The 22,112-nt window shown below is 44.1% G+C and overlaps 1 protein-coding gene across 1 annotated transcript in view; it reads left to right on the top strand.

Annotated features, from left to right (window-relative positions):
• LOC132836640 (spectrin beta chain, non-erythrocytic 4-like) overlaps positions 1–22,112 on the top strand; it is a 197,079-nt gene that overhangs the window by 109,810 nt on the left and 65,157 nt on the right. Inside the window, exons 22-24 of the mRNA XM_060856031.1 lie at positions 206–484; positions 3,562–3,692; positions 8,233–8,437. Coding sequence (XP_060712014.1) covers positions 206–484; positions 3,562–3,692; positions 8,233–8,437 — 615 coding nt within the window. The remainder of the gene's footprint in view (positions 1–205; positions 485–3,561; positions 3,693–8,232; positions 8,438–22,112) is intronic.

Raw genomic sequence — 22,112 nt, 5'->3', positions numbered from 1 at the left:
TTCGAGGAATATGCAAATAAACCTTAGCGACTTTCACTAACAAGCAATCAAACAGGCCCGCCCACATAACACTCCTTCAGGCAACCGCTCATCCACGCTCACATAGAGTCTTAGAAACTCATTCGAGCACGGTGAGTGAGCTAGGGCCATACCCGAGGCCGCTCCCTTGTCTCCCTTCGGCTCTCACTCTGCTTGCTGTTCACAGACTCTTCAGCGGGAGATCCAGGGCCACCAGCCGCGGATCAGTGATGTGATGGAGCGGGCAGGGCACATCGCCTCCATCCAGAGCCCGGAGACAGAAGCCGTGCGCCTGAGCCTGGACCGGCTGCGGGAGCTCTGGGCCGAGCTCCAAGAGGAGACGCAGCAACGGCAGCAGAGACTGACAGCGATGCAGCAGGTCCAGCAGTATTACTTCGACGCGTCAGAGGTGGAGTCGTGGCTGAGCGAGCAAGAACTGCACATGATGACGGACGAGAAAGGAAAGGTAACAGTCAGAGGCGCGGGCTGCTGTTCCTCACTGTGTCTGTGCAGATCTCTCTGCTTCATAACAGCAAACATGTGGGTGGATGTAAATAATGTAATAAGAGGAGTCAGTGACTTGGAGGGGGGAATATAGTATGTAGGGTTAATGTGAATATGCACAGATTACCCTTAAGCATTTGATGGTATGTTGGGATGGCACAGTGGCTCAGCGGTTAGCACTGCTACCTCACAGTACCAGGGTCCCAGGTTCGATTCCACCCTTGGATGACTGTCTGTGTGGGGTTTGCACATTCTCCCTGTGTCTGCGTGGGTTTCCTCCGGGTGCTCCAGTTTCCTCCCACAGTCCAAAGATGTGCAGGTTAGGTGAATTGACCATGCTAAATTGCCCATAGTGTTAGGTGCATGAGTCAGAGGGAAGTAGGTCTGGGTGGGTTAATCTTCGGAGGGTCGGTGTGGACTTGTTGGGCTGAAGGGCTTGTTTCCACTCTGTAAGGAATCTAATCATCAGCTGCCTGTACTGCAGGCAAAGCAAAATGTTTCACTGTGCCTAGGTACATGTGACAATAATAAATAAAAAAAATTCATGATATGATGTTGAATCATCAGACTAGGGGTAATCCTCGTGTGCTACCTTGTCGTGTACATGGTTATTATGAAGAGTGGTATTATGCATGGTTAGTATTAAGTCTAGTTCTGTCCAAGGTTAACATGAAGTTATCTGTTAGTATTTACCATTTTAATTAGCAATGGTTTTGACCAATAATGGAACTTCTTGCAACCTTTATCAGCCCAACCCCCAGATACAGCCAAACGAGAATAGCAGAATAGCCTTGCTAACCTTCATCAAACCTGATAGTGATTGTGTATCTGATTTCAATGACAAATTCAATTCTGTTTGCAAATGCATAGTTTGCTTTTGCCAACTTCTTGTGACAGTTATTTATTAATCAAAGCTCTTCCAGTGATGATGAATTTTCTCCTGTAAGATGGTCTCCAAGCATTTTCCCACTTTTGATGTCAGTCTGATGTTTAAAATTCATTTATGGATATGAGTGTCATCTTATCCTTCCTAATTGTCTTTGAGAAGGTGGGGGTGAGCCACCTTCTTAAATCACTGTGGTTTGTCTAGAGCCCCAGGGCTGTTGAAGAGAGTTCCAGGGTTTAGACCCAGTGACACTGGAGGACTGGTGATATATTTCCAATTCAGGATGCTGTGGTACCTTTAAGGGGAACTTGCAGGTGGTTGGTTTTCCCATGTATCTGCTGTTCTTGTCCTTCTAGATGGTAGAGGTGGTCTGGAAGGTGCTGTCCAAGGAGCCTCGGAGGGTTGCTGTAAACGGTTTGTAGATAGTACACACTGTTGCTACTGTGCATGGGCGATGAAGGGACTAAATGTTGAAAGTAGTGGATGAGATGCCAATCAAATGGGCTGCTTTGACCTGGATGGTGTTGAGCTTCTTGAGTGTCATTGGAGCTGCACCCATTCAAGCAGCAGTGTTTATATGGCTGGTTCAGTTCTGTTTCTGCTGAAAATGTGTTGCTGGTTAAAGCGCAGCAGGTCAGGCAGCATCCAATGAACAGGAAATTCGACGTTTCGGGCATAAGCCCTTCATCAGGAATGAGGAAAGTGTGTCCAGCAGGCTAACATAAAAGGTAGGGAGGAGGGACTTGGGGGAGGGGCGATGGAGATGTGATGGGTGAAAGGAGGTCAAGGTGAGGGTGACACCCATCACATCTCCATCGCCCCTCCCCCAAGTCCCTCCTCCCTACCTTTTATATTAGCCTGCTGGACACACTTTCCTCATTCCTGATGAAGGGCTTATGCCCGAAACGTCGAATTTCCTGTTCCTTGGATGCTGCCTGACCTGCTGAGCTTTAACCAGCAACACATTTTCAGCTCTGATCTCCAGCATCTGCAGACCTCACTTTTTCCTCAGTTCTGTTTCTGGTCAATAGTGACTCCCAGAATGTAGATAATGGGGGTTTTAATCATGGTCACGCCATTGATTATCAAGAGGTGGTGGTTAGGTTCCGTCATATGAGCCATTTCCTAGCATTTGTGAAGCTAGCGGGTGTTGGGTCATGAAGATGGAGCCTTTACAGTTACAGCCAAAGTCACAGCCTTTAGAACCCAACATTGAGATGAACAATTCCAGAAGGTGATCACCCTCATCCAAGATGGTAACTGTCCGTCCCCACACCCTTAAGTCCTGCATTGTGTGGATTTCTCCCTGCACAGCCAACTCATTTTCAAATCTTCACAGCAGCTCCCTACCTAATATTTATCTCTCTCTCTTACCATTGGCCATCTTTTTGTTTGCGTATTCCCTTTATTCCCTGGGCTCTATCTCCATGGACTCTATTCATTCTCGTCCCTCACTCTCTCATCAGTGTGAGAGCTAGAATAAATACATATCAGCAGTTCTTGTCAGTTCTGAGCAAGGGTCATTGACTTGAAACATTTTTCTCTCGACAGGTCCTGCCAGACCTGCTGAGTTTGTAACTAACTCTTAACTATTCCTCTGAAATGGCCTCACATGCCACTCAGTTCAAGGGCAATTAGGGATGGGCAGTACATGCTGGTCAAGCCAACAACACCGCCATCCCACGAACGAATGAAACAGCTCTTTGTGTCTGATAAGTACGAGCAGCGATATGATGATTCCCAGTGGAAGCTCGGGGATTGGGTAATGTTAAACATGTGAGAAGGTTCACTCGAGTCATTCAACCTTTGAGGAAAGGCCTGACCTTAAAACCTCCAATATCAACGTTCTGGGGATTACTATTGGCCAAAATCTGAACTGGACCAGTTATATATAAGTACGGTGGCTACAGAAGCAGGAATCTCACAGCCAGGAAGTTATCCTCCCGACTCCCCCAAAGCCAACATGAATCAAAAGTGTGTTGGGCGACTTCCCAGTTGCCTGGGTGGGTGCAGCTCCAAAGACACTCAGAACGTTCGCTTTATGTTATCTGGGGATGGTCCAGCTCCCCCTCCTGTGAATCTGTGCCACCAAGTGTGAATGTATTCCGTGTTAGATACCCTGACCGTGAGTGTTTCCTGTCTGACCCGTGTAGGACGAACAGAGCTCCCTCCAGATGTTGAAGAAACACCTCGTTCTCGAGCAGACAATTGATGATTACGCAGAGAACATCTGTGAACTCTCGAAGACGTGTCGAACGTTGTTGGACACGGGCCACCCAGAAAGGTAAAATAACCGTGAAACGGTGCAGCTTGTGATGCGGTGACTTCAATCCAGTTTAAGCAGGAGGTGAAAGTTGAATAGCTGTCACTGGAGAACAATCGAATAATATCGTGACACCAAGGTCACTGGGCAGTTTGGCGTGTAGTGATACTACTTTCAAATCCCATCCAGCACTCAGGAATGTTGGCATGGTGACCCTCCCATTGGGTGTTTTCAGGGGATTCGAGTGGTTTAACTTGCTGCGATGAAAACAGTGAAATGCCCTGAGGACATGAGAATGTTTTGGTTCCCTTGAGTATCTGTTGCCATGGCATCATAAATGGGATAAAGACAGGCTGGATGGGGAATTGTTCCCATTCATAAAACGGTGACTTTAAAACTCGCAAATTCAACCTCCCCCACCTCTCTCCCATCTCTGTAATCTCCAAACACCGTACTCTCTGAGATATTTACGGATCTCTGATTCTGGCCTCATGTTGGGGATGTACATGCTGCATCTTGGTGTATAGATGTTTTTAAAAGTTATCTCTATGAAAATGCTCAGAGGGGAATAATATTGACCCAATATTAACCAAGATTGAATTGAAACAGTCCATGGGTGTTTCTCCGTTCTCTGTCTAGTTTCTCCGAGAGTGTAGTGAGAGAACAAACTAATGATGTTTTCAGTTGAACTGTGCAAACAAAAGAAATGCCTTTTTGAGAGAACCTGGAGTGATCTGACTGTCTGAAACATCAGGAGTGTACATGATGGTCCCACTGCCACTCAATGTTTCCATTTCTGTCTCTCTCTTGCTCACTCATAGAAACACCCTCTCACTCACACATGCAAAACATCCACACACACATCACATTAGACAAAATAGCCACACACAAAGCACACACATTCATATCTCTCTCTCTCTCTCTCTCGCACACACACACACACACACACACACACACACACACACACATACATACATACATATGCACCACACACAGGTGACACACACTCACTCACATACATATACGCACAAAATCAGAGTATCAGACACAATCTCTTTGTCTCACTTTATCACACAGAAACACAGTTACACTGTCATTCTCACTTGCACATGCACAGTCACAATATCTTAGTCATGGCATCTCTGTATTTCATTCTTTCTCTCTCTCTCTCTCTCTCTGTCTCTCTCTCTCTCTCACACACACTCACACTCACACACACACACACTAACGCAGTCACATGCTGCGATACATGTAGGGAGCATGTTGTGATGGGAGCAAGCAGTGGATGGTACCATTTAGGGAACTGGATATAGGTGGTTCTTCTATAACTTGATGGTTACGTTCTTGTGCAACTCCCCCATTATAGAAAAATCATACTTTAGAAACAGCGTTTAAAGTGTTGTCGATGAAATCAGGTTACAGCCAACACACGTTTTAGAAGTCCATGCTTCGGAAACAGTGTCCCCAATTTGCCAATCATGTTGCAGTCAATTTGTGTTGACGAAACGTGCGTTATAGCAGAACGACCTGTATTACAATAGTTGCAAGAAAGCTGCATTAAAACTTGCTTAAGGACAATGCTGGGGCCTGGTGTGAAATTTTCGATACCTCCTTCACAAGCGTTCAAAGATCAATGAAGAGCACTTCAGTATGCAGGTGGTTGGGATTGGACAGCAAGGCTTGGTATGGAAGACAGGCAGATGTAAATTGGTTCCAAGTTTCAGCGTGTTCTGCTGTTTAGCTGGACACTGCTGAGAAGGTAACTGAACTGGACTAGTCCAGTGTGTTGGTTTTCAGGAGGAAGTCCTAAGGGTAATTACCTTGTTCTGGTGTGACAGCTCAGAAAGGCGTTTTAGGAGTTGCTTGATGCACATGAGCTAAAATGGAGCTCAGGGAAAACCCGAGGGGCAGTGCAGGTTTTGTGAAGCTAGCTATCAGTGAAAAGCCAGAGCTGTGCCTTTGAGTAAGTGCTGGACTGTAGTTCCAGAATCCAGTGAAGTGTAGACACAGGAAAGGCTGGAGTTTGATCAGTCTTTGTGGAAGTCCATAGTGAAATAACAGGGTTCCAAGGGCAGGTCGTCAAAAGAGAAATTTAAGTGAAGTTGGATGACTCAGTGCATCATTAACGCCTGATGGGGATTGATGCTAAATCCATGACATATGCTTTGATGTGCTCTATGAGGTGTTCAATTACACTTTGTTACCCATAATTGCCTCATGTCAAGTCTGGATGTTAGACTATAAGTGATTTAGACCTGTTCTAACTTTGTATGGCAGAGTTAATTTCCACTTGTTAAAACATCCTGTGAGATGTTCTCTTCGTAAATCTCTGGCCTCACTTTGTCTACTCAGAGCAAACAGGTTACCAGCCCTTAGCCTGGTAACATAAGTTTGGCACTCTCAAATAGCATCATTTAAAACTTCTGTTGTCAGCTAATCTAGTAAACCTGTTAATATGGATTTGTGGAAAACACTGTGAGAGCACAGGCTTTATTAACTGAGGTATTGAAAACAGGAACAAGGAGGTTACAATGGAGTCGTGGAGACGTTATTTAGACCACAACTTGAGTACTGTATGCAGTACTGGTCACCATTCTATAGGAAGGATGTGTTTGCACTGGAGGTTTGCAGAGGAGATTGACCAGGATGTTACCTTGAGTGATTCAGCTTTGAGGAGAGACCAGATAAATATGGGTTGTCTCTTCTGAGCAGAGAAAACTGAGGGGGGACTTGACTGAGATGTACTAAGTTCTGAAGGCCATAGATAGGGAGAAATGTTTCCCAATCAGAGAGAAGTCAGTAACCGGGGGTCTAGATTTAAGGTGGCTGGGAGGTTTAGAGAGGATTTAAGGAAATAAGTTTCCATCCAGAGGGTGGTGGGTATCTGGAACTCACTGGCTGAAAGGGTAGTAAAGGCAGGAACCATTACAATATTTAAAAAGTTAAAAATCACACAACACCAGGTTATAGTCCAACAGGTTTAATTGGAAGCACACTAGCTTTCGGAGCGACGCTCCTTCATCGGGTGATTGTCTGATGCCAGTCCAACACCGGCATCTCTCAATCATGAATATTTAAGAAGTATTTTGATGAATACTTGACATGTCATCGTGTACAAAGCTACAGGCCAAGTGCTGGAAAATGGAGTTAGTGGCGAGCACAGATACACTGGACTGAAAGGCCTCTTGCTGTGCTATAATACTCTGTGATTCTATAACTCTCAGTGGATAGATTCTTGTTAGGATCTAAGTTGATGGATCAGGATGCTGGCCCGACTTGCTCAGAGATTGGGGAGGAGAGTACCACTGCACCACGGTACGCATGCAGGTGGCTGAAGGAGGCGGATTAACTTCGGATGGCTCAAGCAAAGAGTGACGATGGGTAAAATGGTGTCTATCTGTAGGAATTTCTCTGGCAATTCTGTCGCCGTGGGTGAACAGGTAGAAGACCACAGCTAGTTGGAAATGTGGAATGTGTAGCACAAACAGATCAGCTGTGATTTAACATGAGGTGGAAACAAAGCAAGGGTAATGTGAGAAAAAAAAACAGTGAACCGTTAGAATGCCCTGACTGGAAAAGTGGTGGAGGAGACTTCCGTTGAGCCATTCAAGAGGGCATTGGTTGGTTTGCTTTTGATAGAATTAGTGTGCGGAGAATTGGGGAAAGGGCAGAAGATTATAGATAACAGAGGTGGTCTAGATAATAGAGCTGTTGCAGCATGATGGGTCAAATTACCTCCTCCTACACCATAATGATCCACTGATCTTATTGCATGGTAGAGCAGGTTCTAGGGGCTGAATGGTCTACTTCGGCTCCTATTTCTTGGGACTGTTGTTTGACAGTAAGCTCTATGTTGATGAGACTTAGAGAATTGTAGAATTTTACAGTACAGAAGGAGGCTGTTTGACCCATCGTGTCTGTACTGGCCCCTGAAAAAGCAACAGAGCTAGTCCCGTTGCCCAGCCCTCTAAATTAATCACTTACAAATTACATTCAGCTCTTTGTTTTGGAACTTCCTATGGAATGCACCTCCAGACAGCACGTTCCAAATGCTAACACCACTCTGAGTAAAAAGGTTTCTCCTCATCTCGCTCCTACGTTTCTTGCTGACAAGCCTAAGATTGTGACCCCGAGTTACTGACATACCAAAATATCCTTCTTTACCCTGTCAAAATTAGTCATAATTTTGATCACCTCAATAAGGTCACCTCTTAATCTTCAAGAACAAGTCCAATTTCTCGAATATTTACTTGTATCTAAAATCCCTCATTCCTGGTATCATTTTAGTAAATCTCCTTTTAGGTGCCCAGACTGAACACAATACTCGAAACGTGGTCTGACCAATGATCTGTTGAGGTGAGGCATCACTTCCTTGCTTTTATAGTCTGTGTCTCTGTTTATAAACCCAAGGTTCCTATAAACCTTGAAACAACTATTTGAACGTTCCTGGCCACCTGCATGTGAACCTCGAGGTCCCAAGATGAGAAGGTGTTTTGTCTGGTTTTGCTTTGGCCATGACATGACAGACTGGTGTCAAACTAACTGTGTGTTTCTGCTACAGTGAGCAGATCAGCAAACAGCAATCTCAAATTGACCGCCTCTACGTGAGCCTGAAGGACCTCGCTGAGGAACGGAAAAGCAAGCTGGAGCAATATTACTGGCTCTTCCAGTTAAACCGAGAGGTTGATGAGCTGGAGCAGTGGATTGCAGAGCGAGAGGTAATAGCGGCATCACCAGAACTTGGACAAGACTTCGAACACGTCACTGTAAGTAAGCAGTTGTAGCATGAAATTGGTGTGAACTGCATTGCCTTGATATTGACAAGGGGAGATTGGAGGTGTTGAACTTTAGAAAGCTCCTGAAAGCTAAATGATGGAGGATGCAACTGAAACCAATTTTTGCAAGCTTTTATAAGCAATTATTTACAGAGTTACACAAGACAAGCGTCCGATGCCTTACAATCCCAATTATAGTCTGTTGCTATTTATAAGACCGTGTACCAACAAACACTTTGTTTTTACATAAAAGCAGAATTTAGGAAGTTAATAAGTAAGTTTAAAAGTTGGACCTAATATCTCAGGATTGCTACCAGTGCCACGTGCTGGTCAGAGTAGAAAGAGTCTCTATTCCTGATGAAGGGCTTTTGCCCGAAACGTCGATTTTCCTGCTCCTCAGATGCTGCCTGAACTGCTGTGCTTTTCCAGTACCACTCTAATCCAGAGTAGAAAGAGCACGTGACTGGAGAGATGGTATGAGGGAGATCAGATTCCTGGGCCACTGGGACTGTTCTGGGGATGGTGGGACTGGTTGCATCTGAGCAGGACTGGAACTGAGGTCTGAGGGACAGTGTTTGCTTGTGAGAGTATTCAAACGAAAATGTAGGAGAATGTGAATTTTTTTTTTAGATATTTTTATTAGAAATTTAACATTTTTGCAAGTTTATAAAAATAAACAAAACTCTCAAATACAAACATTGATGTACAATTAAATCAAATATACAATAGTCAAAATTTAACAAAGGAAAGAAAAAAAAACAAAAACCAAAATAAAATAAAAAAAAACCAAAACTCAACATTCTACTAATCTAACCTATAACTAACCAGAGTGTATACTTAAGTCTCTTACATGCTCGAAATGTATTAACATCAAATATAATAAAACCCATATTCGTGCAGGATTCCTCTCCCAAGGGGCCCCGGAGCAGCCAGGTTTGTAGTCCTCACTAAATAAAGGCCCTTGTTAGGATGGCCGAAATATCTGCATTTATGTAATTCAAAAAGGGCTGCCATATTTTATAAAATAATTCAATCTTTCGGTGCACCATATTTGTGAGGAAGTCAAGGGGAATATATTCCATAATTAATCTGTGCCAATTTGAAAGTCCAGGGGGCCCTCAGCCACCCAGTTCATCAAAATATTTTTCCTTGCACAGAAAGAGAGAATAGAAAATAGTCTCTTCCCATGCGTATCCAGGGAGGAAAAGTTCGAAAAGCCCAAAAGGAGAGATACAGGGTCCACTCTAATTTCCATTCCTAAAATATCTGTCAGGGTACTTGCTACTTTAGTCCAATATCTACGGATCTTATGACAAGTCCATAGGCAATGTACCAGAGTGCCCACCTCTATTTTGCATTTGGGACACATTGGAGATGCTCCTGCCTTAAATTTTGCCAATCGAGCCGGTGCTATATGGGCCCTATGAAGTATCTTCAGCTGGATAGCCTGGGTTCTGTTACAGATAGTAATTCTTCTAGCATTTTCCCAAATATCATTCCACGTTTCTATAGAGATTTCTAATCCCAAATCCTGATCCTATGTTTTAAGCAGATTGTCCATATTAGATTAGATTACTTACAGTGTGGAAACAGGCCCTTCGGCCCAACAAGTCCACACCGACCCGCCGAAGCGCAACCCACCCATACCCCTACATTTGACCCCTTACCTAACACTAGGGGCAATTTAGCATGGCCAATTCACCTGACCCGCACATCTTTGGACTGTGGGAGGAAACCGGAGCACCCGGAGGAAACCCACGCAGACACAGGGAGAACGTGCAAACTCCACACAGTCTGTCGCCTGAGTCGGGAATTGAACCCGGGTCTCAGGCGCTGTGAGGCAGCAGTGCTAACCACTGTGCCACCGTGCCGCCCACTAAATCACTAAGATCCCCAGCCAGGATTTGAAGGTATGAGGCTGACTTTCACAACCCATTCCTTTACCACTCTGCCACCAGCACTTCCACTCTCCCGACACTTCATCATGTAGTAAATGATAAATAGTACTAACGGAGGATACCCCTACTGGTCGTAGGACATTACATTCTCTATCTGATTTATAAAGACTATCTATTAACGTAGTCTTCTTCTGTATATAATCTCGAATTTGGAAGTATCGAAAGAGGTCTCCATTGGGTAACCCGAATTTCTGACAGCTGTTCAAAGGACATCAGGACCCCATCTTTAAATAGGTCCCCTAAACATGAGATACCCCTGGATCTCCAGAGTTTAAAAGTGGCATCTGTAAACCCCGGTTGGAATCCCCATGCCCCTACTATCGGTGCATGGGGGATGTTTTATGTAAATTACCCTCATTTTGCCGCATTATATTCCAGGCCTTAATTGTGTTTAGTATTATGGGGTTTTTACAGTGATCTGTAATGATTTTCCTCTTGTCTGAAAATAAGAGGTTAGTAAGTGGGTATTTTACTTGAGAGGCCTCGATGTCCAGCCAGATTGATTGTGGATCAAACAAGACCCAGTCAGTTATGTAACTTAATAGGGAACTTAACTGATATTTTCTAAAGTCTGGGAAGTCCAGTCCTCCCCTTGCCTGTGGAAGCTGTAGCTTCTTCAGCTTAATAGGGGGCCGTCTATGATTCCAAATAAAGGAACCCAGCCAGCCATATAATTTACATAGGGCTATCCTTGGCAGCATCACCGGGAGCATTCTCATAGGATATAAGAGACAGGGCAGAACATTCATTTTAATTAGTGCTATTCTACCCAACCAGGAAATTGGAAGGTCTCCCCATCACTGGAGGTCCTGCCTTTTCCTTTCCAGTAATTGCACAAAATTAGCCCTATACAACTGACCAAATACTGGAGTAATAAAAATACCTAAATATAAGAAGCCCTCCAGGGACCAATGAAAGGGAAAGAGGGATCCGTCCACTAAGTGGGGTGTCATAACCAGGCCACCCATTGGCATAGCCTCCAATTTTGAAAAATTAATTTTATAGCCTGAGAATGCACTAAATGTATTAATAACTTGAATTAGATGAGGTACTGACATCAAAGGATTATTGAGGAATAAAAGAACATCATCTGCATAAAGGGTAATTTTGTGTTTACCTGTACCAATCCTCGGGGCCGTTATATTAGGATCAGTCCGTATAGCTTCTGCTAGTGGTTCAATTATTAGTGTAAATAACAATGGCGAGAGAGGACATCCTTGACGGCAGCCCTTACCCACACTGAAGCTATCCGATCTTAATCCATTGGTAATAACAACTGCTTTGGGATCACTATACAATGTTGAGACCCATTTGGTAAACACCTGTCCAACGCCAAACCTTTCCAATGTGTAAAACAAATATGACCATTCAACCCTATCGAATGCCTTTTCCGCGTCTAATGAAATTACTACTCCTGGTATCTTTCCCTGATGGCAGGCTTGGATCATATTCAAGACCCTTCTAATATTATTGGATGATCTACGGCCTTTAATAAATCCCGTCTGATCCTCCTTTATAATATATGGCAGTATCCTTTCTAGTCTCAGTGCTAACATTTTAGAGTGGATTTTAAAATCTACATTTAGCAAGGATATTGGTCTATATGATGTACAGTCTTCTGGATCTTTTCCTTTTTTGAGGATAAGATAGATATTTGCCTCTTTCAGCGAAGGCGGGAGACAGACCTGACTATATGCAGAGTTATACATGTCCATAAGTGGATCAGCCAATATTTCTGTAAATTCTTTATAGAATTCAGCTTGAAAACCATCTGGGCCCGGTGCCTTTCCGTTCTGGAGTTGCCTAATTGCATCAAGTATTTCTTGGACTGTTAGAGGAGCATTTAAGGCCGATACCTGTTCCGGAGTCAAGCCCGGAAAGGTCATATTTTTAAAAAATGACTGCATCCTCCTAGTCCTATCTTCACAATCCTGCGATTTATATAGCTCAGAATAAAATTCTCTAAAGATCGCATTAATCTTTTTATGATGGAGAATGTGAATTTATACAGGGAAACAGAAGAGAAGAAACTAGGGCAAAACAAAAAACAGAATGGGAAATAAGAAAAGTGACAGGCAGAGAATTCGAGGGGAAGAATCAAACAGGGCCAAAGCTCAAACTAATGTGAATGGGACTGAGAAAGTTAAAAAGATAAGTCCTATTGACTCGTGTCTCAATGTATGGAGTTTGCTCAATCAGTGAATGAACTGTTCACAAAAATATGATATTATTGGGATTGTAGAGACATAGCTGCAGGGTTACAAAGCATGGGAACTGAATATCCGGGGCAATCAGTTTTTAGGAAGATGAGATTTTAGGGGAGATGATGGCCTCATGGTATTACCGCTGGACTGTTTTTCCAGAGACCCTGGTAATGTTCTGGGGATCCAGGTTCAAATCCTGTGACGGCAAATACTAGAATTTGAATTCAGTGAAAATGTAGAATTAAGCATGTAATGGTGACCTTGAAGTGATTGTTGGGGAAAACACATCTGTTTAACTAATGAATTTAGGGAAGGAAACTGCCACCCTTACCTGGTCTGGCCTACATATGACTCCAGCTGAAAAATGTGTTGCTGGGAAGTGCAGCAGATCAGGCAGCATCCAAGGAGCAGGAGAATCGATGTTTCGGGCATAAACCCTTCTTCAGGAATGGCTTCCTGAAGAAGGGCTTATGCCCAAAACGTCGATTCTCCTGCTGCTTGGATGCTGCCTGACCTGCTGCGCTTTTCCAGCAACACATTTTTCAGCTCTGATCTCCAGCATCTCACTTTCTCCTACATATGACTCCAGATCCACAGTGATGTGGTTGGCTCTTAACTGCCCTCTGGGCAATTAGAGATGGATGATAACTGCTGGCCTAGCCAACGATGCCCTTAACACCATGAATGAATTAGAGAAAAAGAGATAGATAGCACTCCTTGCTAAAGAGGAGATTAACACAATAGTGAGGAAAGACATTAGATCTGGTGAAATGGAATCTGTATGAGTAGAGCTTAAAAACTCCAACTGACAACACACAATAGTGGTTGTATCCAGGCTCTGAAAGTGTAGTAATGTTGGGGAATGAGTTAAATAGGAAACGTGAGACAAAATTAATAAAGAGAGTGATGTAACTATGGGTGATTTTAATCTGCATACAGATTGGACAAATCAAATCAGGTAATCTGAAGAGGAATATGCATGGGATTGTTTTCAGGATCAATATATTGAGGAACTAGGCTATCCTAGACTGAGTATTGTGTAATCAGAAAGGAACAACTGTCAATCTATCTGTGTGAGGCCCCTGGGGGAAGACTGACCATAATATGATAGAGCTTTTCAATAAAATAGAGATTGACATAATTTATTCTGAGACAAGGGTCATGAATTGAAATAAAAGAAACCACGATGGTGCAAGGCACAAGCTGGGCATAATAAGTTGGGAAACATTACTTAAAGGAATGCTGATGGACAGGCAACGGCAAACATTTAAAAAGTGCATAATGGAACTACAGCAATTATTCATGCCTCACTGAGAGTGTGGTGCTGGCGAAGCAGGTCAGGCAGCATCCGAGGAGCAGGAGAATCGACGTTTCGGGCATAAGCTCTTTATCAGGAAATTATTCATTCTTCTCCATCACAAAACTAAAAAGGTGGCCCGACAGTGGCTGACAAGGTAAGTTAAGGATTCTATTATACCCAAAGAAGGGGCATAAAAATTGGCCAAGGGGAAAGCAGCAGACCAGAGGATTGGGTGCCATTTAGATTTCAGTAAAGGAGGACAAATGGGTTGATTAAGACAGGGACAACAGCCCACATAAGTAAGCTTGTAAACAACATACAAACTGATTGTCAAACTTCTACAGCTTTGTGAGGAAAAAAAAATTAATGAAGCAGGGAAAAGACTTTGCCTATTTACCCTATCCATGCCCCTCATAATTTTGTAAACCTCAGCCTCCGACGCTCCAGGGAAAACAGCTCCAGCTTGTTCAGCCTCTCCCTATAGCTCAAATCCTCCAACCCTGACAACATCCTTGTGAATCTTTTCTGAACCCTTTCAAGTTTCACAACATCTTTCCAATAGGAAAGAGACCAGAATTGCACACAATATTTCAACAGTGGCCTAATCAACATCCTGTACAGTCGCAACATGACCTCCCAACTCCTGTACTCAATACTCTGACCGATAAAGGAAAGTATACCAAACACTGGTTGGATCGAAGGGTCTGTTTCCATGCTGTACATCTCTATGACTCTATGACAACTGTAAGCCCCTTTGCAGTCAGAAATGGGGAATATATAATGGGGAACAAAGAAATATCAGACTAACTAAATATATACTTTGCTTCTTTGTTCACAAGGGGGTACATAAATAATGTCATAAACACTTTGGCAAACACAGAGTCTAGTGAGAATGTTACGACACGTGGTAAACCCTCCTGCTTAATTTAAAACCAGCCACGCAGAAAAGATTTATCCTGCGCAGTTATCTATAAAAATCCGAGATGCCAAGGACTATTTAAAGTAAAATTAACAACTTTATTTCTTAAAATATAACACACAATAATTAACTAACCACTACTTACAATTTTTTTCTCAAACCTATCATTTACCTTTCCTTCTATAATACTAGTCTGATAAAACTCACAATTAAGATTTACAAAACAACGCTTCTTATTCAAAACCAGGCAGCTTGTCTTCGGATCTTCTTTTCCCGTTGTTAGGAATTTCTGCGTCACAGATTACTGATCGAAAAGGTACTTTTAAGAGAGATTTTTTTCAAGCTGTTTGTTTACATGCTGGGCTTGTTAGTTCTCCTCTCAACTGTATAGTAAAAAATCCTCTTCCTGACCTCTCCGCCCCCACCCCACTCCGGCCTATCACCCTCACCTTGACCTCCTTCCACCTATCCCACCTCCATCGCCCCTTCCCCAAGTCCCTCCTCCCTACCTTTTATCTTAGCCTGCCTGGCTACTCTCTCTCATTCCTGATGAAGGGCTTATGCTCGAAACGTCGAATTCTCTATTCCTGAGATGCTGCCTGGCCTGCTGTGCTTTGACCAGCAACACATTTGCAGCTCTCCTCTCAACTGTTCAACTTTCCCTCGGTCTTATGCCCCAGAGCATCAGATTGTGTCATTGTCAATATACTCAATTCCAACTGAATTGGAACTTTTTTTCTGGGTATAATTTAAACTGATTGGCTGAATTCGAATTTGTTTTTGTCTCCAGGCAATGAGTTAATCGAGTTGTTCGACCCAGTGTTACATTGTTACTTTTTTGAGTACACTTGGTGCTGTGTCCGGTAGTTCTGCTGCTTTTAACTCTCTTAAGGGCCCATTCTCTTCATGACAAGAGGAAAGAAGTGAAGGAAATCAATATTAGTTAAGAAATGGTGTTGGGGAAATTGATGGGATTAAAGGCCGATAAATCCCCAGATTCTGATAGTTTTAGAGCATTTAAGGAGGTGGCCCTAGAAACAGTGGTTGCATTGGGGGTCATCCTCCAGGATTCTATAGACTTTGAAACAGTTTTGAAGATTGGATAGTTGCTGATGTAACCCCTCAATTTAAAAAGGAGATAGAGAGAAAACTGAATTATGGACCAGTCAGCCTGACATCGGTATTGGGGTAAATGTTAGACTCCATCATGAAAGATTAATAGCTGAACACTTGGAAACCAGTGACCAGACTGGACAAAATCGGCATGGGTTTACAAAAGGAATTATGTTTGACAAATCTACTGGAATTGTTTGAGGATGGACTCATAGAGGTGATCAGGGAAGCCAGCGGATGTAGTTTATTTGGACTTTCAGAAGGCTTTTGATGAGGTCCCACAATAAGAGATTAGCAAGTAAAATCAAAGTGATTGGGGGTAGTGATGTGGTTGTGAAGGTAATTGATTGGTAGGCAGGAAACAAAGGTAGGAATAAACAGGTCTTTTTCCTACTGGCAGCCAGTGACTACTGGGATACCGCTGGGATCAGTGCTTGCATTCCAGCTGTTCACAATGTATATTCATGATTTAGATGAAGGATAATATCTCCAAGTTTGCTTGGACGTAAAGTAGGTGGGAGGGTGGACTGTGAAGATGCAGAGATGACTGGTGTGATTTGGACAAATTGAGTGGGAGAGCAAATGCATGGAAGATGGAGTATAATGTGGGTAAATATGGGTTACCTGTTTGGTAGCAAAAACAGGAAGGTTATTATTAACTGAATGGTGATAGATTAGGAAAGGGGAAGATGCAATAAAACCTGGGTGTCCTTGTACACAAGTCACTGAAGGTAACCATGCAGTTGCAAACTGTACATGTTACCCTTCACAGGGAAAGGATTCAAGTACAGGAGCAGGGATGTCCTGCTGCAATTAAACAGGGCCTTGGTGAGACCACAGCTGGAAAGCTGTGTGTAGGTTTGATTTCCTCATCTGAGGAAGGATGTTCTGGCTATAGAGGGAGTGTAACAAAAGTTTACCAGATTGATTCTGGAATGTCAAGACCGTGAGGAGTGATTGGACTGGTTAGGACTATCGTCACTAGAAGAATGAGGGGGATCTCATAGAAACCTATTTCGACCAGAACTGAACAAGGTAAACGCAGGAAGGATGTTCTGATGACTGGGCAGTCCAGAACCCGGCGTCATAATTGAAATGATAGGGTAGGCCATTCAGGTCTGAGATGAGGAGAATTGTCTTCATTTAGAGAGCACTGAGCCCACGCAATTCTCTGCAGCAAGTGGTCGAAGCCAAAATGTTTACAAGAAGCAGTTAGACATCATCCTTTGAGAATGAGGAGAAACCAGGAACAGGGTAAAGAGATGGATGGATGATCAGCCATGATCATATTGAAAGATGGAGAAGGCTCAAAGGGCTGAATGGTCTATTCCTGCTTCTATTCTCTATGTTTCTATAGATACACAAGTGAAACCCCACTTGTAAACACAATTCCATCTACAATTAGGAGAGGGGTGTTTATTCCTTAAAACATATAAAATGTGACCACCAATACAGCACACTCTCCTATCACCATTTTTATCATGAGGGATTTTGAGAAAAGGCAGAGTTTCATTGAGACGTTTGAAGCAAACTCCACATTGCAATTGTGAGTTGGATTAATATTTAACATTTGTGTTCATAAATGGAGGAGCTATGTCACTCATCAGGAGGAATGTCACATCTGCACTCAGAGGACATACTGGAGGGCCCATTCACTGAGGCAATATGGGGAGAGCTCAAAAATAACATGAGTGCAATCACTCTGATGGGAATACCCTATAGGGTCCCCCACCCCCCACCAACAGCAGCGAGACATTGAGGATAAAATATGTCAGCAGATTATGGAAAGATGCAACAATAACAGGGTTGTCATAGTGGGTTACTTTGACTTTCCCAATATTGACTGGGACTTCCTGAGAGCAAGAGGCTTAGCTGGGGCAGAATCAGTTAGTGCATCCAAGAGGTTTTCTTGAAACAGTATGTAATGAGAGGAGGCCATACTGGACCTTGTATTGGCCAATGAGCCTGGCCAGGTGACTGACCTTTCAGTGGGAGAGCAACAGTGATCACAACTCTTTAAGTTTCAAGATAAGGATAAGTTAGGATCTTGGGGGAAGGAACGAGAACGCGAGGAAGGTGAATTATATCAGTATTAGGCAAGAGCTAGGGAGTATTAATTGGGTGGAGATGTTATCAGGCAAGTCCACGTTTGACATGTGAAAATTGTTTCAAGACCTACTGATGAGAGTTCAGGACCAACATCCTCTAGTATGGAAGAATGGCAAGGATATCAAGATAAGGGATGAAAATGTGTTGCTGGAAAAGTGAAGCAGGTCTGGCAGCATCCAAGGAGCAGGAGAATCGACGTTTCGGGCATGAGCCCTTCTTCAGGAATGAGGAAAGTGTGTCTAGCAGGCTAAGATAAAAGGTAGGGAGGAGGGACTTGGGGGAGGGGCGTTGGAAATGCGATAGGTGGAAGGAGGTCAAGGTGAGGGTGATAGGCCAGAGTGGGGGTGGGGCAGAGAGGTCAGGAAGAAGATTGCAGGTTAGGAGGGTGGTGCTGAGTTCGAGGGATTTGACTGAGACGAGGTGGGGGGAGGGGAAATGAGGAAACTGGAGAAATAGGGATCCATGGATAATGAGGGAGGTTGTAAATTTAGTCAAATTTGTAAGATTTAGTAAGCTAAAATCTGACAGGGCCTGTGAAGAATATAAAGAAAGCAGGAAAGAGCTCAAGCAGGGAATTAGGAGATCAAGAAGGGCCCATGAAATGTCCTTGGCAAGTATGGTTAAAGAAAATCCCAAGGCATTCTATACATACATTAAGGGACCAAGAAGGGAACTTGTGCTTGGAGGCAGAGGATGTGGGTGAGATCCTAAATGAGTACTTTCTATCGATATTTACGTAGGAGAAGGACTTGGAAGGTGGTGAGATTAGTGTGGAGTGTGCGAATAAGCCAGGGCTTTTTGAGATCAAGAAAGAAGTGGTGTTGGATCTCTTGAAGAACATTAAGGTGGATATATCCCCAGGGCCCGATGGTATCTACTCTAGCTTATTGAGAGAGGCAGGAGAAGAGATTGCTTGAGCCTTGACCAAGATCAGGTTAAAGATCTTTGTAGCCTTGCTACCCACTGGAGAGGTCCCAGAGGACTGGCAAGTAGCTAATGTTGTTCCTCTATTCAAGAAGAGAAATAGGGATAATCCAGGAAACCATAGACCAGTGAGTCTCACATCGATGGTTGGGAACCAATCTTAGTGATAGGATTTACATGCCTTTGGAAAGGCATGGCTTAATTAGGGACAGTCAGCGTGGCTTTGTGCAGGGCAGGTCATGTCTTACTAACTTGATTGAATTTTTTGAAGAGGAGATGAAGGTGATTGATGAGGGTAGAGCAGCAGATATTGTTTACATGGATTTTAGTAAGGCTTTCGACAAGGCTCCCCCAAGGTAGCCTTATCCAGAAGGTTAAGAAGCATGCAATCCATGGTGAGTTGATCGCTTCGATTCAGAATTGGCTTGCCCACAGAAGGCAGAGGGTAGTGGTGGAAGGGTGTTTTTCAGGCTGGAGGTCCATAATTAGTGCTGTTCTGTAGGGATCTATACTGGGACTTCTGCTGTTTGTGATATATATGAACGACTTGGATAAAAACACGGAGAGGTGGGTTGGTAAGTTTGCAGAAGACACAAAAATTGGTGGAGTTGTGGTTAGTGTAGAATGTTGTCAAAGGATGTAGCAGGATAGAGAGCAGTTGCAAGTACGGGCAGAGAAATGGCAGGTGGGCAAGTATGAGATGCTGCACTTTGGGGCATCAAATGTAAGGAAATGTATACAGTTAATGGCAGGATCCTAAAGAGTACTGATGGATCTTGGAGTTCAAGTCCATAGCTCCCTGCAAGTGGCCATGCAGCGAGATAGAGTGGTAAAGAAGGCGTATGGCATGCTCACCTTTATTGGTTGGGACATTGAGTACAAGAGTCAGGATGTCATCTTTATGAGACTTTGGTTGGGCCACTTTTAAAGTATTGTGTTCAGTGCTGGTCGCCACATTACAGGAAACATGTGGAGGGTGCAGAAAAGGTTTACCAGGATGCTGCCTGGATTAGCGGGTAGGAGCTAAAGGGAGAGGCAGGAAAAATTAGGATTGTTTTCTTTGGAGAGGTGAAGTATGAGAGATACTTGATAGAAATCTATAAAATTATGAGATGCATAGATAGGGTTGACAGTCAGAATCTTTTTCCCAGATTCTGGGAAATGTCTAATGCCATGCATTTAAGGTGAGAGAGGGAACGATCAAAGGAGATGTGAAGGAAAAGTTTTTTACACAGAGAGTGGTAGGAGTCTGGAACACACTGGCTGAATAGTAATGGAGGTAGATACATTAGGAGCGTTTAAGGGGCTTTTAGATAAGCCCATGAATAGGCAAGGAATAGAGGAAGCAGGAAAATCGACGTTTCAGGCAAAAGCCCTTCATCAGGAATAGAGGCAGGGAGCCTGCAGTGGAGACATAAAGGGGGTGGGAGTGGGGAGCAAGTAGCATAGAGTACAATAGGTGAATGGGGGTGGGGATGGAGGTGATAGGTCAGGGAGAGGGTGGGGGAAGGTAGCAAAGAGTATAATGAGTGAATGGGGGTGGTGATGAAGGTGATAGGTCAGAGACGAGGATGGAGTGGATAGGTGGAAAGGAAGATAAGCAGGTAGGACAGGTCATGAGCGTGGTGCTGAGCTGGAAGGTTGGAACTGGGATGAGGTGGGGGAAGGGGAAATGAGGAAACTGGTGAAATCCACATTGATGCCATGGGTTTGAAGTATTCCGAGGCGGAAGATGAGGCGTTCTTCCTCCAGGCGTCGAGTGGTGAGGGAGCGGCGGTGAAGGAGGCCCAGGATCTGCATGTCCTCGGCAGATTGGGAGGGGGAGTTGAAATGTTGGGCCACAGGGCGGTGTGGTTGATTGGTGCGGGTGTCCTGGAGATGTTCCCTAAAGTGCTTTGCTAGAAGGTGTCCTGTCTCCCCAATGTAGAGGAGACCGCATCGGGAGCAACGGATACAATAAATGATATTAGTGGATGTGCAGGTAAAACTTTGATGGATGTGGAAGGCTCCTTTAGGGCCTTGGATGGAGGTGAGGGAGGAGGTGTGGGCGCAGGTTTTGCAATTTCTGCAGTGGCAGGGGAAGGTGCCAGGATGGGAGGGTGGGTTGTACGGGGGGCGCGGACCTGACCAGGTAGTCACGGAGGGAACGTTTTTTGCGGAAAGCGGAAATGGGTGGGGAGGGAAGTATAATCCTGTTGGTGGGGTCCGTTTGGAGGTGGTGGAAATGTTGTCGGATGATATGGTTTATGTGAAGGTTGGTAGAGTGGAAGGTGTGCACCAGGGGCGTTCTTGTTACGGTGGAAGGGGTGGGTTCTGAGGGCGGAGGTGCAGGATGTGGACGAGATGCATTGGAGGGCATCTTTAACCATGTGGGAAGGGAAATTGCAGTCTCTAAAGAAGGAGGCTATTTGGTGTGTTCTGTGGTGTAACTGGTCCTCCTGGGAGCAGATACTACAGAGGCGGAGATATTGGGAATACGAGATGGCATTTTTGCAGGAGGTAGGGTGGGAACAGGTGTATGCCAGGTAGCTGTGGGAGTCTGTGGGTTTGTAAAAAATGTCAGTGTCAAGTCGGTCATCGTTAGGCACTCTGCAGGCACCCTGCCTCTATTCTTGATGAAGGGCTTTTGCCCAAAATGTCAATTTTCCTGCTCCTCAGATGCTGCCTGACCTGCTGTGCTTTTCCAGCACCACTCTGATGTGGACTTTGGTTTCCAGCATCTACAGTCCTTGTTTTTAACGAAGGAACAGAGGAATCTGAACCATGGGCAGGCAGAAGTCATTAATTTACTTTGGCGTCATGTTGGGTGTAACATGTTAGGCCGAATGGCCCATTACTGTACTGTACTGTTCTATGCTATAATAGTGACTGTGTTCCAAGGGTAGGATTAGTGAAAAGAAAACAGACATAAAGGAGGTGTCAGGAGGAATATGATCCTCACTCCTACCCATTGGTCGGTCCCTCCCATATGGCTTTCCCATCCGAGAGCTCAGTCTCCCATGACCCTGACCTCTTCCCAGTCCCTCCAGCCCCACATTCCTGCCCCTTCTCTATACCAACACCCCACTCCTTCCTGGTTTGAGTTGGTACTCACTCTGACATCAAAGACGTGACAAAGCTCACGGGATCCAATCTTTTC

The sequence above is a fragment of the Hemiscyllium ocellatum genome, chromosome 47 (assembly GCF_020745735.1).
Source record: "Hemiscyllium ocellatum isolate sHemOce1 chromosome 47, sHemOce1.pat.X.cur, whole genome shotgun sequence".
NCBI classification, from domain to species: Eukaryota; Metazoa; Chordata; class Chondrichthyes; order Orectolobiformes; family Hemiscylliidae; genus Hemiscyllium; species Hemiscyllium ocellatum.
This window is presented reverse-complemented; position numbering and strand designations above follow the sequence as displayed.